We start from the raw sequence: 16,742 nt of genomic DNA, 5'->3' as shown, positions 1-16,742 counted from the left end.
AAGTTTTGTGAGTCAATCATAATGAGGTCACATGTTTTTCTCCCTTACAGACATCATAGACAAAGAAAAGGTAGTGACTGCCCAATTAATTTTTAACATAATTTCAGAGAATATTTTTTCATTTAAATTGACTGAAAAACTCTGGATTCTTGATCTATCAAACCAACAGTGTGTCTACTGTAGAAGAAACCCCTTCCCTGTTTTTATACTTTTTAAACAAGAAAGACCCCCTTATCTAAAGGGAAATTAATGTCAATACTCCTTAATTAAACTCTATTTAATTAAATTGTGGTACACACAGCCATAATTTAAAAAATGTAGACACTCTCTACTACTTTATTTTGTCCACTGATAAATTATTTGAAAAAGATACAGAGGAGTGCATATTCTACCATCATTTGTGTCCACAAGGTGATGGAGAGAAGAATGTCTCTCTTTGCCTAAAAATATCTGAGAAGATACAAAAACAACTGATATTGTCTTTTTAAAATTTTAACAGTGATGGGAATTAAACCCAGAGCTTTGTGCATGTGAGGCAAGTACTGTATCAACTGAGTTATATACCCAACTCTCAATTGTCTTTTGAAAAGAATATTGAAAGGCTGGAAGCCTTGGAGAGAAGTTTTTTAGCTTATGTATCTTTTTGGATTTTCAGCATAAATTTAAAAAATATTTTTAGTTGTAGATGGACACAATACTTTAATTTTATGTAGTTTTTTAATGTGGTGCTGGGGATTGAACCCAGTGCCTCATGTATATTAGGCAAGCACTCTACCCCTGAGCCACAATTCCAGCCCCCAATTTTGAGCATAAATTTTAAACAAAAAATATTGTTAAAATAGACAAATTCACAATAAACAATCAATAATTGTTCTCATATATACTGAAAAGAGCATTATGTTAAAAAAAAAAATAAGAGAGCTGGGGACATAGCTCAGTTGTAGAGTACCTAGCATGTAAGAGACCTTGAGTTAATCTCCAGCACACACGTGCACACACACACACAAATATGTATGTGTGTGTATATATATATATATATATATATAAATGTATAATATATGTTTGATTTGTCCTGATGGTATATTTTATTTGTTTTAATATTAAGTTTTGAAAGATTTAACTTGTATTATTAGTATTTTTGTTCTTATAAGTGATTAAAGACCAATCAAGTTTGCTTAATTAGAAGTGCCTGATTATCAGTCTTGAACATATAACTATACATTGAGTTATGCTTAATGGACAAAATGGTGATCAAAATGAATCTATTCTATTGGATGCACCTCGCTTGACCTAGAACCTAACCTTGGTTTTTCAACTCACTTTCAAAAGGGGATTGGTAAAATAGATTTCCCATATCCTCCAGTAATAGCTATCACCAAGTGTTTCCACAACTATCCTGTGGTAGATGAGGCACTGGGTTTGATCCCCAGCATGGGGAGAGAGAGAGAAACAGATACTATATTCACTAGTGGTAGAAATTTAAGACACCTCTGCTCTGATGTGGCATTCTCAGGGTATTGAGCACCTCAGAGGATGAGTAACAGGGGTATTGGAAGCACTGAGCACTACGAGCTTGGGCCCTGGAAAGCTCTGAGAACAACACCTGGCACTAACTGTGGCATCAAGAAAGTGTGTCATCTTTGTAGTTTCTTTCTTTCATTCATGGAACTGGGGTGTCTAGGAACAGAATCTGAGTGATGAGACAGTGAATGGACCAAGAAGACTCACAGCAGCAACCATGGCTGTCAGGTTACATGCCAGGACTCTTCTTGCTAGAGTGTGAAAACTAGAACTTAAGTTTTTTTTTGAACTGCATAATTACCAAGGATTCCAGGATGAGCCAACGGGAGGGCAGAAGCTCCAAGAAGATGATGATGCTAAACTTCCTACCAATCTTGTATGAAGGGCTTGAATTGATTGTTTTACTGTGAGAAACTTAAAAGACAGAGTTGTGACTATATTCGTACCCCAAATGTTGAAAAGCAGTTTTTACCAGTTATATGTAGAAGTCACTTACTCCTAATTATTGTAGACATGAACTTGAAGACATTCACATTTAATCAAGGTAGCCAAACATAATCATAGGAAGGCAGGTCATGAAAGTGCTAGTGATTACAAAAATTTAAACATGATTCATTAAATTAATATTCTCTTCAGTTTCTGATCATTAATTTAAAAACTTTTGGGGTCTTTTTTTTTGCAGGGTTGGGGTAGTTGCTGTCTATGCACCTCCAGCCAAAGACTACCTGGAACACAATTGTGGTTGTGTGAATTGAGTTTTTTACTCCTTGTAGTGAGAGAGAAGACATACCATGGGGAACTATGAGATATCCGAATAAGAGATAGTTTGCCTTCTGCTGCTTCCCTTCCAGCAAGGTCCTTGCTGTACCTAAGGAGGTTTATCCTCCTTCATCCTCCCAGCACTTCAGTCAAGGGAGGTCCAAGAAACTCATCTGGTCCACAGATTTCCATTTTATCCTTTGGTCCTTTTTCCTGGCAGAGTGTTTTGTAAGAATATTTATTGAAGCATATAAATTAAGGCCTATAGAATCTCAGTTATTTCTCTTTCTAGGCCAGACGACTTTTCAGGGCAACTGTAGTTCTAGATTTAGGGAAAGAACTGATGAGGGTAGCTTAGGTTGAAAAGATGTTGGAAATAAATGCAGAATAAAAAGAATTATGAATCAGAGTGCTTAGTTTGAGTCTTGAAAAAATCTGATTAAAAGTTGTTTTATACTTGCATCCAGAGCAAAGGAATATTGTAGACCAAGAGAAAGATCAGTCCTTCATGGAAGGTCCAGCAAAGCTTGAAAAGAAGGTCCAGGAACTAGCTAAAGATGACCTCCCCTTTTTCTCGTTTTACCAAACAAACTGAAATTACATGAAAACAATCAACAAAAATTACTTAAAAACCAGTCATTGGTGTTGCTGAATGGGTTCAATTAAAGGACCAAGTTGTCATAATTTAGCTTCCCCTCAAACAGGACCAAGACCAGGATTTGGGTACAAATATCTCAAGATGGACCATGATAGAAGTAGAGAAATGAGACAGGATGGGAGGGAAGTCAGTAAAAGAGGCACTAATAAGTAGGCTGACACTCTGGGAATTGAGGCTTATTCCTGTGGGGGACCCTCTGAGAGAATGGGTGGAACACACTAGGCTTCCATTGAGGGGTGACATAATAGGTGATATTTATCTGTTAACTTCTATTTTTTGTTGGTTGGAGGACTCATCCTGGGTCTTTAAATGGCTTTTGGTCAACCTCTGGTGTGTGCAGAGGAAATATGGGACTGACCAGTAGTGGCATACAAATCACAAAAAACTCTGGCTCTTCCTCGGTGACAATGCCAAGAATCCCACTCCAAAGGCTCAGGTGAGCACAACCTCTGATTTTTCCATCTCTCTCTGAAAAACTGGTGTGAATAATCCAATCGATCAGTGCACTTGTCTTTATATCTAAAACAAAATAGATTTAATGATTCCAAAATTGACATTCTAAGGTAAAATTTCCCTACAGGTGCTTATTAATCTGTCTCTAGAGCAAACCTAGATAAACTTCCACTTTCTTTCCCATGATTTCCCTATTCCCAAATGGAGTTAACCACCACCAGCCCCTTGCTCATATATAGGCTTTGCCCAAGGTGGAAGATGTTAAGTAAGAAGGAATTCAGGATCCTTTCAGTCTTTCTCCCCAACAGAGTTGACATGGATGTTTCCAGTAGTGAATGAAGTAAATATAGAAAAGAGAAGGGAGCTCTTAGATAGAGAGGGGTGCATGCAATGAAAGGGCATCCAACCCTTGTAGGGAAGTTGACGGACTGGGAACCCACTTGGAGAAGGTATGAAATGCTACAAGTCCTGAGGTTTGGGGAATGGGGGACTCTACAAAGCTATTCCTGATAGAGCTATAAGACAGAAATGAGGGGGTAGACGGGAAAGCAATTTTTCAATTAAGAAATTGGTTTAGGGCTGGGGTTGTGGCTCAGTGGTAGAAGTGCTTGCCTGGCATGCATGAGGCATGGGTTCAATCCTCAGCACCACATAAAAATGAATAAATAAAATAAAGGTATTATGTCCATCTACAACTAAAAAATGTTTTTTAAAAATAGAAATTGGTTTAACCAAATAAACTATTTAAGCAGTAAATTATCACAAAAAACAAATGTAACAAAGAAGTGTGGAAAAATTGGGACAGGAAGCACAAAAGAAGAGAGTGGGAAAGAGAAAGCACTTTATAATTTTGCAATGACTGGACTTCTTCCAGCTTTACCCCAGGTATAGCGCTCTGTCTATATTCAGGTCTGTCCCTCCCCAATTCTTACCCTGAAATTTTATCCATCCTGTGTGGGTAGACAGAGGGTCTCCCTCTGCGTGTGAATATCATGTCCCCCTTTAGTTCTCAATTTCTCAGGCAAGAGTTTCCTGCAGAATGTTCCTATGCCAGTCTTTGGGACTCTTTCCTATGGCGCTCATTCCCTACAGTTCTTCTAATTTCCTGCTTTCCCAGTCCAGAAGACCAAATATTATGTGCAACCAAAAAAACTCCTACTATGACAGGCAACCATTTCTTTTTTTTTTTGGTACCAGGGATTTAATGTAGGGGCACTTAACAACTGAGCCACATCCCCAGCCACTTTTTGTATTTTACTTAAAGACAGGGTCTCACTGAGTTGCCTAGCACCTTGCTAAGTTGCCGAGGCTGGCTTTAAACTTGCAATCTTCCTGCCTCAGCCTCCTGAGCCTCTGAGATCAGAGGTGTGCACCACTGTGCCCGGTGCAACCATTTCTCTTAATACAAATGTTGGAGTTACTGTGCTTCTATTGAGATAATTATTATATTTTTGAAGGTAAAGGGAAGAATATTCTTTTTGTCTACAGATGTGGAATTTTGTCTACAGTGTGTAGGGGGGCCTCTTTGCCATGTCCCGCGTGGATAAGAAAAGGGTTAATTGCCAGAGGAGGATGTTGGTTGTTTTCCAGTTTATTACCCCAAATCTTATCTATTCAATAAACACACAAGAGCCAATACTCTTTTTAAATGAGAGGGGGTGTGACGGCCATACCAGCTCTGGCCTTTAACAACAACAACATGGAGTACTCCAACTTTCTTTTATTTATAGACACACAGGTAAAGGGGGAGCTTCTTCTGTGATGGAGAGGTTAGGATGGAGTTAGGGGAGACATTCTCTCAGGGAAACTAGATAGGGAACTGTCTGATTCTGCTAGATAAGGATGTCTACCTACAGCAGTGGGCTCTGGTGATGTTGCATCTATTTCAAGTACCAATTTGCTTGGGAATCATTGATGGTTAGCATCTGGCTCACATGCTGAAGGATTGGTCCCCAATGCAACAATGTGCTGAGATGGGGCTTTTAGGAAATAATTGGTTCTTGAGGGCTTTAACCTCAATCAGTAGATAAATTCACCGATGAACTCATAATTCAAATGGATTATTGGGAACTGGTGGAAACTGCAGGAGGTGGGACCCAGTTGAAGGGAGTAGATCTTTGAGGATGTGACATTGGGGACTATATCTTGTCTTCAGCCCCTTCCCTCCATCCCCTGCCTCTCTCTTTACTTTCCAGCTGCCATGAGGTGAGCAGCTCTTCTTGGCTGTAAGCTCCAGGGCAAGGGCTGGTAGCCAAAGAAAAGTGGACAGAAACAGCCAAAGCAAAGCTTTATTGGAATTTGGCTCTCGGGCAAAATTCCCAGCCCTGTGGGGTATAGGTCAGGGTGGGGAGCCGGAAAAAACTGCATGTGGCCCCAGCTGCCCAGGGTCTTTATAGGCCGGAATAGGCAGGGGGTCCTGCTGAGTGATAGGTGGATGTAAGGGTCAGTGGAGTTTACCTGTCTGTGTTTGATTGGTCACTCTTTGCTCTTCTGTGCGCTGCCCGCTTCCTCAGCTGTTCTGTTCCCTCCCATGTAACCCCTTAAGTCCCAACCTAACATTGGCCACACCCTTCCACCATGATACTTTCTCAGCACAGGCCCATAGCAATGGAGCCAGCTGACTAAGGACTGAAACCATGAGCCAAATTAAATATTTCCTCCTCTTGAGTTGTTTTTCTCAGGTATTTTGTCCCAGGGACAGAAAGCAAACACAGGGATGTTACCAGGTTGTTGGTATTGAGGTGAATTCTACCATGTGGAGCCAGGATAGAGGCTAGGCAGGGATGTTCCGCATTTGTCATATAAGCTATATTTTGTTAAAACCAAATGATCTAGAATCACATTTCTATGCTTGTTATACTACCCCAACACCCAGCTTCTAGTAAAGTCTTATTAACATATTTCAATTTTTGTGTTAGCTATGAGTGTGGGAAATGTCTTGTTTTCAAACCACAGTCCAAGTGGAAGAGCAGTGTATTTTTAGTAATCATCCAGAAAACCAGAAGGGGAAAATAAATCTCTGGTAGCAAAAGTCAATACTTTATGATATCATTGATTTTCCTCTTGGAAACTTCTCCTTGCAGCACTATGATTGGAGATCTGTGTTTATTTATTAAGGAAAGTAGGAGTTACATTCTGCCTTCCTATAAGGTAGGAGATAGGAATAGATAGGCAGGACTTCTGGTGTTTCTGGATTTAAAGAGATTATGAGAAACTTCTAGATGAATAACATACCCATTTCTCATCATGGACAGCTCTTTCATGTTCATCTCTTCTATCTCTATAACATGATTGGACACATTCTCTATTAGCTAACTAAAAGAAAAAAACCATGAAGCAACTATCCCAAACACACAGGTGTGAGCTTTCTCATTCTCACAGCTCCTCAGAGTCATTTGCAAGTTCTATTTCCTTATTTTTAGTCTACACAATTCCCTCTGTTCTCCCTGAAACCACAACCCCCTTCTCTGTGATCTATTTCCTTCTTTATCTCATTCTATCTTCTTCTCTGTCTTAATCTGTTGCACATATGCACAACCTCACTTTTTAATCTTGTTCTCAGAAATATACTATTTTTCAAACTATCTCATAGGATAACCAGATTGAACTTAACCTCCAAATATTTAAAGATTTCTTTAGATAGGTCTCAATTCAAATCACCTGATTACCAAAGTTCCAAATATGTCTCAGTTGAAGTCAGTTCATGTATTTGCTTTATTTAACAGTAATATGTCATGGGACCCACAGTTCCAGTGTCCTTCAACTTTTGAAAGTTTGTGCCTCCGTGCTCCCATAGAGAGGAAGGGGCAGGGGCAGTCCAGATGTATGGCCATCACTGAGTTGCCACTGCTCTCCTTCTTAGGGATTCTTTTGGTGTACTCTTTCTTGAGGCTGTTCTTCTTGTTCCAGACACTTCACCTCTTCTTCTAAATTTCTATCTTTTTGAAGGTAGGAATTTACTTTCTTCCTATAATCTGAAGTCAAAGAAATTTCTAAATTCCATTTTTTCTTTCTTTGCAGTTCTTTATGAATTGTTATACAGAGGACAGTGTTCACCAAAAATATTACTCCCACTGAGAGGTAGAAAAGGATGTTAAACCAGACAGGAGTTGATGACTGGAGTCCTGAAACAGAAAGAGAAAAGATACTGTTTAGAAACCAGAGGGGTCTGAGTGAGTTATGTGTGGAAGAAAAAAATGACTGAGGCCTGGAACACCTATCTCCAGTGGAGGCACTGATAAGTTCAGGGGGTAGGAAGGAACTGGAGGAACTCTGTCAGTGGACTTACTTTTTAATTTCAGAGACAACTGCTATCTCTGTGCCATTTAATGCTTGAAAATTAACTTTTCCCCCAAAGAGTCTTTGTTCTGAAGCTCACAATCCCTCTACCTCGGTTAAATAAACACTTAGGTAGTTTTGTGCAGTGGAAAACAACACTCTCTCATAAATCCACCATGTGAGTTCCTTGATTCAAAAACTATACTGGGCATGGTGGCACATGCCTGCAATCAAAGCAACTCAGATAGGCTCAGGAAAGAGGATCTCAGGTTTGAGGCTAGCCTGGGCAACCTAGAAAGACCCTGTCTCAAAACACAGCACAACACAACAAAACAAAACAAAGCAAAAAACAAAAGGGTTGGGGTTGTAGCTCAGTGGTAGAGCATCCACAGTTTCAATCCACAAAAATAAATTTTAAAAATCATACTTAGTGTCTTTATATCCCCAGACATATAACAGTACACAGGAGGAACTCAATATATTGTTGATGAGGGATAGAGAAGGGGAGGGCAGAAAAGGGAAGGAAGGAGGTGAATGAGAGGGGGAGGGAGGACAACAGAAGATGAAGGAAGGATGATGAAGGAAAGAAATGGAAGAAGGAAAGAAAAAAGAAAGAAAAGAAATGTAATGAAATTTGTGAGGAGAATAGTAAAGTTCTGAATCAAGAATGGAAAGGCCCACCAATGGGCTTTTTCCTCCTTCTGACTGGGTCATAAAAACCCTTGAATAAGCCTCAATCCTATGAGAGAAAAGGGAGCCCCTTCTCCTGTGTCAATATCTTCCCATCATTCTCACTCACCAAGCACCTGAAGCTCCAACTCAGGGCTGCGCTTAAGTATGTTTCCATCTTCTGTGATTGCCTCACACCAGTATAAGCCAGAATCTTCTCTTCTAGCAGTTAATATCTGGTACTCGGAGGATGTGTTCCTGTCGCTCAGAGTCTTGCTGCCCATGTAGAAGGAGAAGTAAAGCTGCAAGTCAGCCCCCTCTGGGAGAAGCTTTGTTTCACAGCTCAGGGTGACCAGCTTCCCCTCTCGGAGGGGGAATGATGAGGATGCTGTCAGCACAGGAACTGAAAATAGCTCTAAAGAGAAAGTTGGTGGGGGACAGGGATGCCTGCTTCAGCATCAAGGTTCTTTTCACAAAAGACATACCCTCCAACTCCTTGAGAAACTTGTCCCAAGAGAATGCATCCATAAGGCATATTTTTTTCCATTTCTAGCAGAGAGGCATTCTGGGGTTTTCTAATATACATAATTAGAGTTGCCAGCTTGCTCACATCTTGTTGAGAATATTCTACATAGTTCATACTTCCCCGAATGGTCATCTTATTTATAATATAACCACACTCTTTTGGCAATGGTCTATCCAGGTTGATACTAACTCACACACTTGACAGTTTAGTGAATTGTACTTGTGTTTCTGACTCAAAAGAAAATCTGGAACAATAATTTCTTTCCTACAGGAGTGGACTATTTTTTTTTCAGACAGAAGGAAAGATTATTGCTGATCATGAATACTAAAAAGACCATGTGCAAACTAGAACAGAGGAAGCTGTTTCATTTACAAATGTTTAGAGAGAAATGAGGCAAAAGGGCCACAATGCCCCTGAGAGATAGATGGAAAGTTAACCAATACCTAATGTCTTTCTCTTCCATTTCTGTGAAGCATTCATGAGATCCATTGGATTATTTTCTAATAATTCCCTTAGCTACTTTGAGTGAACTAAAATAAAATTAATGAAATGAATCTTTATTATGCCCTGACTTTGACATTAACTCCTCCAGTTATTGATGGGGCATTGTGATATACTGGAAAGAGCAATGAACTGGGACCTAGAGACCTCAGTTCTGGTCCTAACCATGCTACTGGTCCTTGAGTGGCCTTCAGTAATGCAGTTTACCTCTCTAGAACTCAGTTTTTTCACTTATAAATTTAAGTGAGATTTTTAGATGATTTTAATGGTCTCTTTGGTCCTTACAACTATACTGCTGTAACTATTCAGATACAGTACCTTTCACAGTGACAGATACTCCTGCTGATGTGTAGCGATGTCTTCCCATGCCTGAGCAGTGATAGATGCCATTGTGACTCATGTTCGTTTTCTGAATGGTAAGTTCAGAATTCCAAGGAGAAAACTTAAAGGTTTTGCCATTTTGGTAGAAAAGCATATTGTATACCAGCTTATTCTTCCATGCATGACACCTCAGAGTCAGAGGCTTTCCTTCGGTGAAGACTCTGCTAGAGGCCTGGAGTAGCAGCCAATCTGAAAAATGTGGAGCCCAAATATATGCATATAGTGAAGGAGATACAAGGCCAAATCTTCGCCCTGGGAACCTATCATTTTCTCTTTGCAACATTCCAACTTCTGACCTCTGCTAAATCTGAGGCCTGTGTCTCATTCCTCAAATATCTATAGCTTTAGCAGAAAGAAAGGTAATATTTACCAGAAGTTGTACATAAAGCCCTTTCTTATCTTCCCTTTCGAGATCTGAAATTGACAAAACAGCTTATTTTATGTAGTAGGCAGAATTCTAAGATGACACCTCTGCACATAACCAAAAAATGCGTCCTTTACTTTTTTCCTTCCCCGAGGCAGTTGGTTTGGCTCAATAAAGATGAAATTCTTAGGGTCAAAGGAGGAAAGACAATAGGACTTTCCACCCTCTAGAACTTATCTAAGAATAGAAAGCAGGTGTTTCAATGCTATATGTAGCATGATTATTACAGTCATGGATCCTGCCATACTGTTTCTAAATATATCACACTCTTCCTGTCTTTTTCTGTCCCCAACTAAGAAGTGCTGAATGACTGCACTACCCAAACACACATCTTTGCTTTATATATGCAGAGCATAGTAGGAGATTTTGATACACCTCCATCAGAAACTGTCAAAACACTAGTAATAATAGAAAATGCTTGAATGACACAATTAATAGACTTGATTTTGTGGAATCCTGTACCTAAGAGAAGATTCATATACTTTTCAAACACATGCAACAGTTTAAAAACTGAGCATGTGCTAAGCCAACAAGCAATTTTCAACAAATATCAAGGAATCGATCTACATTTTACACAAAATCTGACCAAAATGCCATACAGTTGGAAATCAATAAAGAAGTCACCCTCCAAAATCTTCTAAATAATTTAGAAGTAACAAAAAAGAAAGAAATCACAGTAGAAAAATTTTAAATTCTAACCTTATATGACATTGAGAACATTTCACCAAAAATTCGTGGGATGAAGTTTTTAGCAGACATATTCTACTAATTTTCCTACTCAAACATCATTCCCCCACTTTGATGACCTTGGAGTAGAAACAGGACATTCATTCCAAGCCACATGGTTAGGACCTGGGTCCACCAACCAGCTGTATTTTCTTGATCTCAGTGTCCACACATTAAACTGAAGTGACTGATCATCAATGTAACTGTAATTGAATCCTCCACTGTTGAATAATTGTGCCAAAACATTTTCTAAAAAGGCAGAAGGAACAATAGCCCAAAAACTTGGTGTATTGTACGGTAGTAAAATTAACAACATTTGTTCACTAAACAAACAAAAAAAGAGAGTGAAAAGGCAAGCCACAGATTGGTAGAAGATAATTACAACACTTGAAAGATTCAAATCCATAATATATAAAGAACTACATAAGGCAATAAGAAAAAACAGATAAAATAAAAATTGGCAAAAGACCTGATCAGGTACTTTACAAAAGGGAATATTCAAATAAGTAAAAACGTGAAAAAATAGTCAATATATAGTCATCAGGGAAATACAAATTAAAACCATAGTGTGATGTTATTATACATCCACCAGGATGGCAAAAAGGAAATATATAGAAAACTCCTAATGCCAATGAAGACAGAGGAACAAAACTTCTCATACTCTCAAAGTCAACGTACAAGGACTCTAAATACCTCTTTAGCAGTATATCTACTAAAGTTGAATATGTGCATATTTTGTGACTGGCAAATAAACTATTAGGCATTTTCCAACAGATTCATATGCTATTTGCACTAAAAGATGTATAAAAAAATGTCCACATTAGTACTATTTGTAAAAGGCCCAAAATGGAAACAACCCGAGAATCTATCAGTAGACTAGAAAAATATATGAGTAATAAGAACTGTGAACTTCAACTTCACAACCTGTGTGAATTTCACAGTTATGTTGAGAAGCCAGACACAAAAGAGTATATTCTGTACAATAATGTAGTCATTTATGTGAAGTTCAAAAACAGGTAAAAACTATGATGTTAGAAGTCAGTGTTGGGGAATAGTGACTAGAAAAGGGCAAGAAGAAGTTTCTTGGGTTCTGGAAATGTTCTGTTTCTTGTTCTGGGCAGCATTTACATGGTGAACATTCATTGAAAGGTGCACTTAGGTCCCGTGTACCAAGAGCAGCCCCGTAGGGTCAAGCTGTGAGTAGGGTTTGCTATATGTGAATAGTCTTCATACAAAGGAAGAAAATAGGCGTTTTTTTTTTTTTTTTTTTTGGGGTCACTTGACTCAGGAGAAACTTCTTCTGCTCGAACTACACACAATCTCCTGTCAAAATGTCTCTGTCAGCACCCTACCTTCTCCCCTCACATCTGCATCCTAAGAACTTATTCCCTTATTAGGATTCTTAAGGGACACAAGAACATCTAGTTTCCCTAGACATTCTTTTTTTTTTTTTTTTTTTCGGTACTGGGGATTGAACCCAGGGCCTCGTGCTTGCAAGGCAAAGCACTACCAACTGAGTTATCTCCCCAGCCCACCCTAGACATTCTTAATACTTCCTTAACTAAATCACGTTTCCTCTGAAAACAACTGAGTCTACATAAATGTAATTCTGTCTCCAGCATGTATTACCTTTAGCATTATCAATTACATAGAAGTTTGAGTTTATTGCTTTTGATTTAATTAAATAATATATTTGGGTGTTTTGTTCTGAGTAATGAAACATTTTTCCCAAAAGAACACTATAGTCTCCATCTCTAGGAAATAGAAATTAGTTATAGATGGAAAAGGGTGGCAGGTTTATTTTCCTGCTTCTATACATTAAAGTCTCATCTAATTCCATGACTAGAATATTATTGTAGAACTACACTTTGAAATGGGCCACAGACTATATGTATAAGATAAGATGTTTATTACAGTATGTTTATAGAAGTAGAAGAATGGAAAAACCTTAGTACTAATAGGCAGAATGGTTAAATTAATCATATTACAGTCATATAGCAGACATATAAAAGACATCTTTATTGATATAAATAGACCTCCTTTTTTAAGTGACAAAAGATATAAGAAAATACATAGAGTATTGTAACAATCAGTTTTTAATTTTAAGTTTAGATATAGGGCTGAGGGTGTATCTCAGTGGTAGACTGACTAGCATGTGCAAGGTCCTGGGTTCAATCTCTAGTACCATATAAAAAAAGTTTATGTATATTAGTAGTTTTGCCTTAGTGGAAGGTGACTGTGGGACTAGGATTTTGGGGTGGGAAAGAGGCTTTTCACTGTTCATCATTGTACATTTGTCTGAACTATTATTATTTACTATGTGCTGGCATAAATTTCAACTAATGATAAAATCTTAGAGTCTGAATTTTTCTCTGGACACCCTACTCACAGGTGGCCCCATTGGATAGCTGTTGGTGCATAGGATCTTGATGTGATGTTTCAAATATATTTGACTTAATTTCACTGGGTAAGTAAGCATTTAGAGCTGAGCCTTTTTTGCGGGGAGTATCAGGGTTTGAACTCAGCAGCACTCTCAACCACCGAGCCACATCCCCAACCCTATTTTGTATTTCAATTTTTAGAGACGGGGTCTCACTGAGTTGCTCAGCACCTCACTTTTGCTGAGGCTGGCTTTGAACTCCTGCCTCAGCCTCCCAAGCCACTGGGATTATAGGCATTTGACACTGCACCTGGCTTAGAGGTAAGGCTTTTACTTAAATAAAGACACACACACACACACACACACACACACACACACACACACACACACAACTGGCATCCACAGAGGAGAAAACACAGAGGAAGACCCTGTGATTTCCATCCCTCCTGTTCCATGCCACACTTACCTCTGTGGATGTCCAACTGTACAGGGTCACTTGGCATTGAGAGACCTGTCTGGCACCTGTATTCACCACTATCATTGATACTTGCTGCAGTGATGCTATACCTGGAGGTTGAGGTCTGAATGGCTGTACCATTGAGAAACCACTGTGTGGAGTTGTCCCCAGACTGTTGAGGCCCCTCACATAATAAGGTGACTTTTTCATCTTGGAGCACACTTACCCACGGAGGCTGCAAAGTGATCACTGCCTTTGTGGGTTCTGTTTGGGGATAAAACCAAAACAAAGCAAAAAATGGAGTAAAAGGAAGGGCTCTGAGTAGTGAGGTTTTTGTGGATAGCACAAGGAAAAACTGCGTATTTAGATTGTCTAAAAAATAGACAAGCAGGAACCCACAAAAGCCGAACTTTAAGAGTGTCCAGACCCTGCCGGAGAGAGCTCTTTTTTTATTATTATTAAATCCTAATCTGGTTGTTAGAGATTTTGGGTTCCTGCAGATGGAATTACTGATTTAGGTCTCCCTAGTTCTCCCAATGAAGCAAGTTTCTAAACTAGTGCAAACTGACTGGAGTCAGTTTCCTTGCCTCAGTGCTATACTGTTTCTGAGGGTAAAGCACAAAACTTCATTCACATCTGCTTTGGAAATGGAGACCGGAAAGGCTCCCTTTGAAGCCTTCAGTGCCCGCTTGGCTCTCTCTTGGAGAAGAAACTGAGTTAGCTTTCCTGTAACAGGGATTGCTTAGAGGGATGTTGGAAAACCCAGAATAGCTGAATCTGTGTTTTTGCAATTCTGGCCATTCCGGCTCTTTTCAGTCCATATAGGCATTTAGTGCCACAGTCAGGGCTCATTCAGAAAACCTCAGAAAGAAACCTTACAGGTCTTACTCATATTACACTCTGAATATCAGGGATTTTACAACATTTGTAACTCTTCTGTCTATTCTCTCTTCTTTAGGTTAATGGGACTCATCCTTTGGAAGAAGGAAAGTGGCATTAGAAGAGAATCTGAGTTAAAGGTCACTTACCCACTTGCCCACCAACTGGAACTGCAAGAAACCAGAGAATAGAGACATCAGTTGGTTAGTGGAAGATGATGAGATAGAAGAATTGGAGAGACAGAATTGATGAAAATTGGGGGGGGGGGCAATTTAGGTCTCTTGAGATTCTCTATATCCATTGTTCCAAAAATCAAGTACCAGCAGAACTGATGATTATTGAAGAAGCTTTATTTTGATATGGGGTTTCCAGTCTAAATGTATCTCAGGGTCCCCCTTCCCACCTTTTTGATATAATAAGCACCAATAAAACATCAAAGCACAGATAAAGTTATCTTCATATACTCATGAGTTCTCACCTAATATATCCAAGGAAGGCAAAACATGTTGTTTCAAAGCCAGAACCCACATGCTTCTAGCCACCCTCTCTAAACCCAACTTACCCCAAAGGAGCAGAGCTGTCAAGAGCCACATATCACCTCCAAGCTGGTGTCAGCAGTAAAATCTGTAACATGCCAAACATTGAAGAGGCTCTACTGGGGGATTTGGAGTCAAGATTAGAAAAGAGGAAGGAAATTGCCTTTCATCATGGTCACTTTCATCATGACCATTTTCTGGTAAATACGTCCCTAATTCTTGAAGCACGCATTCCCCATTCTCAAGTTCCTTAACCCATCTCTCTCAGTGTGAAGTTCTGGTTTTGGGGTTAGGAACTCTCAGAATCCAGGGCAAGGGCTAAAGTTTCAATAACGGTTCATTCTGATTATTCTCCCTCTGTTTCTTAGGATTAAACTATGGAAAAACTCCACTTTCATAACTGGCTCAAGGCCTCGCTAATTTTGATCATTTGAACCCAGAAGATCCTATGTCAACTTTCATGAGGCATTCAAAGAGTCACTCATCTTCAAGGGTTTCCCAAACACAAAGCCAGCTTTTGCTCCTCTGGGGAGTACAGGAAGGATTAATGTTCCATTTTAACAAAAAATGCCATCTTCTGAAAGACATTATGAGTTTGTACTGTTTCTCTTAGCAAAATTCAAAGAAATTAAATGTTTAATGTAAACATTGTAGCAAAGACAAATAACTCCTCTCTATATCCCTTAGGAAATATCCCTAAGAAGGGAGCTTTAGAGTAGATATAGAAAACTCTGTGCCACCAAAGTGAGTTGGTTCCTGAGGCAGGTTTGTAAAGATATAAAGAAGTTTTTAGGCATTCTGTCAACAGAGAAAGGGAGATAAAAAGAAACTAGAATGAGCTGATAAATACAAAAGGACTTGGGTAGCAATCTCACTGGCAGGGAATAAAAAATGATGACAAGTAATGTTATAGATTTAATTTCAGCCTCGATTTCTTTTCCCTGAGTCTACACTATCTTCATGAGAGGCCGAGGTACCTCTCTGACTCTTGACTCAGCTCATCTGTGTGACTTTCACTAGACTGAAATGTGGATAGAAACAACATTGCACTATTAGCTTAGAACCAGAAAAAAATTTTTTTTTGTTTTTATTTTTGTTTTGGTACTAAGGATTGAACTCAGGGGTACTTTACCACTGAGTTACATTCCAGACCTTTTTTATATTTTATTTTGAGACAGAGTCTCATTAAGTTGCTCAAACTTGGAATCCTACTGCCTCAGTTTCTGGGATCACAACCAAGTGCTACTATACTGGGCAAGAACTGGAAGTTCTAAGGAAGCTTCACACATTATCTCTCACTCCCTTGTGCTTCTGGAATTGTCATGATGAGAACATTCTCTGGCTAGCCACCCATAGTGTAAAGTGAGCTGTCCTAGCCATTGTAGCCTAAAGTAGACATGCCCCAGTTACTTTGCAAACTTGCAAGTGAGAAATAAGTGCTCACTGTTGTATGCCACTGAGATTTAAGATTATTAGAGTTGACACAGGACCACCACCCAGGATTAAACCCTAAATTTTAATCTGGCTAAAGCTTGTTTGTTTTTTGTTTAGTTTTTGTTTTTCTTGGTTTTAAGCTGCCTGTCTGGAAGGCCCC

General features: G+C 39.1%; 1 protein-coding gene across 3 annotated transcripts in view; it reads right to left on the bottom strand.

The window, feature by feature from the left end:
• Positions 1-7,086: 7,086 nt before the first annotated feature.
• FCGR1A (Fc gamma receptor Ia) overlaps positions 7,087-16,742 on the bottom strand; it is a 57,160-nt gene continuing 47,504 nt past the window's right edge. Inside the window, exons 2-7 of one of the 3 annotated variants that reach the window (XM_079107676.1) lie at positions 15,175-15,267; positions 14,762-14,782; positions 13,743-13,997; positions 9,684-9,935; positions 8,469-8,753; positions 7,087-7,515 (exon numbers count right to left, since the gene is read on the bottom strand). In XM_079107676.1, the coding sequence (XP_078963802.1) occupies positions 7,250-7,515; positions 8,469-8,753; positions 9,684-9,935; positions 13,743-13,997; positions 14,762-14,782; positions 15,175-15,205 (1,110 nt within the window). In that variant the 5' untranslated portion in view covers positions 15,206-15,267 and the 3' untranslated portion in view covers positions 7,087-7,249. The remainder of the gene's footprint in view (positions 7,516-8,468; positions 8,754-9,683; positions 9,936-13,742; positions 13,998-14,761; positions 14,783-15,174; positions 15,268-16,742) is intronic. The other 2 variants (XM_079107675.1, XM_079107677.1) reach the window with 2 other exon arrangements.

The sequence above is a fragment of the Sciurus vulgaris genome, assembly GCF_902686455.1.
Source record: "Sciurus vulgaris genome assembly, chromosome: 1".
Taxonomy (NCBI): domain Eukaryota; kingdom Metazoa; phylum Chordata; class Mammalia; order Rodentia; family Sciuridae; genus Sciurus; species Sciurus vulgaris.
Note: the sequence above shows the minus strand (reverse complement) of the source record. Positions and strands in the feature narration are given on the sequence as shown.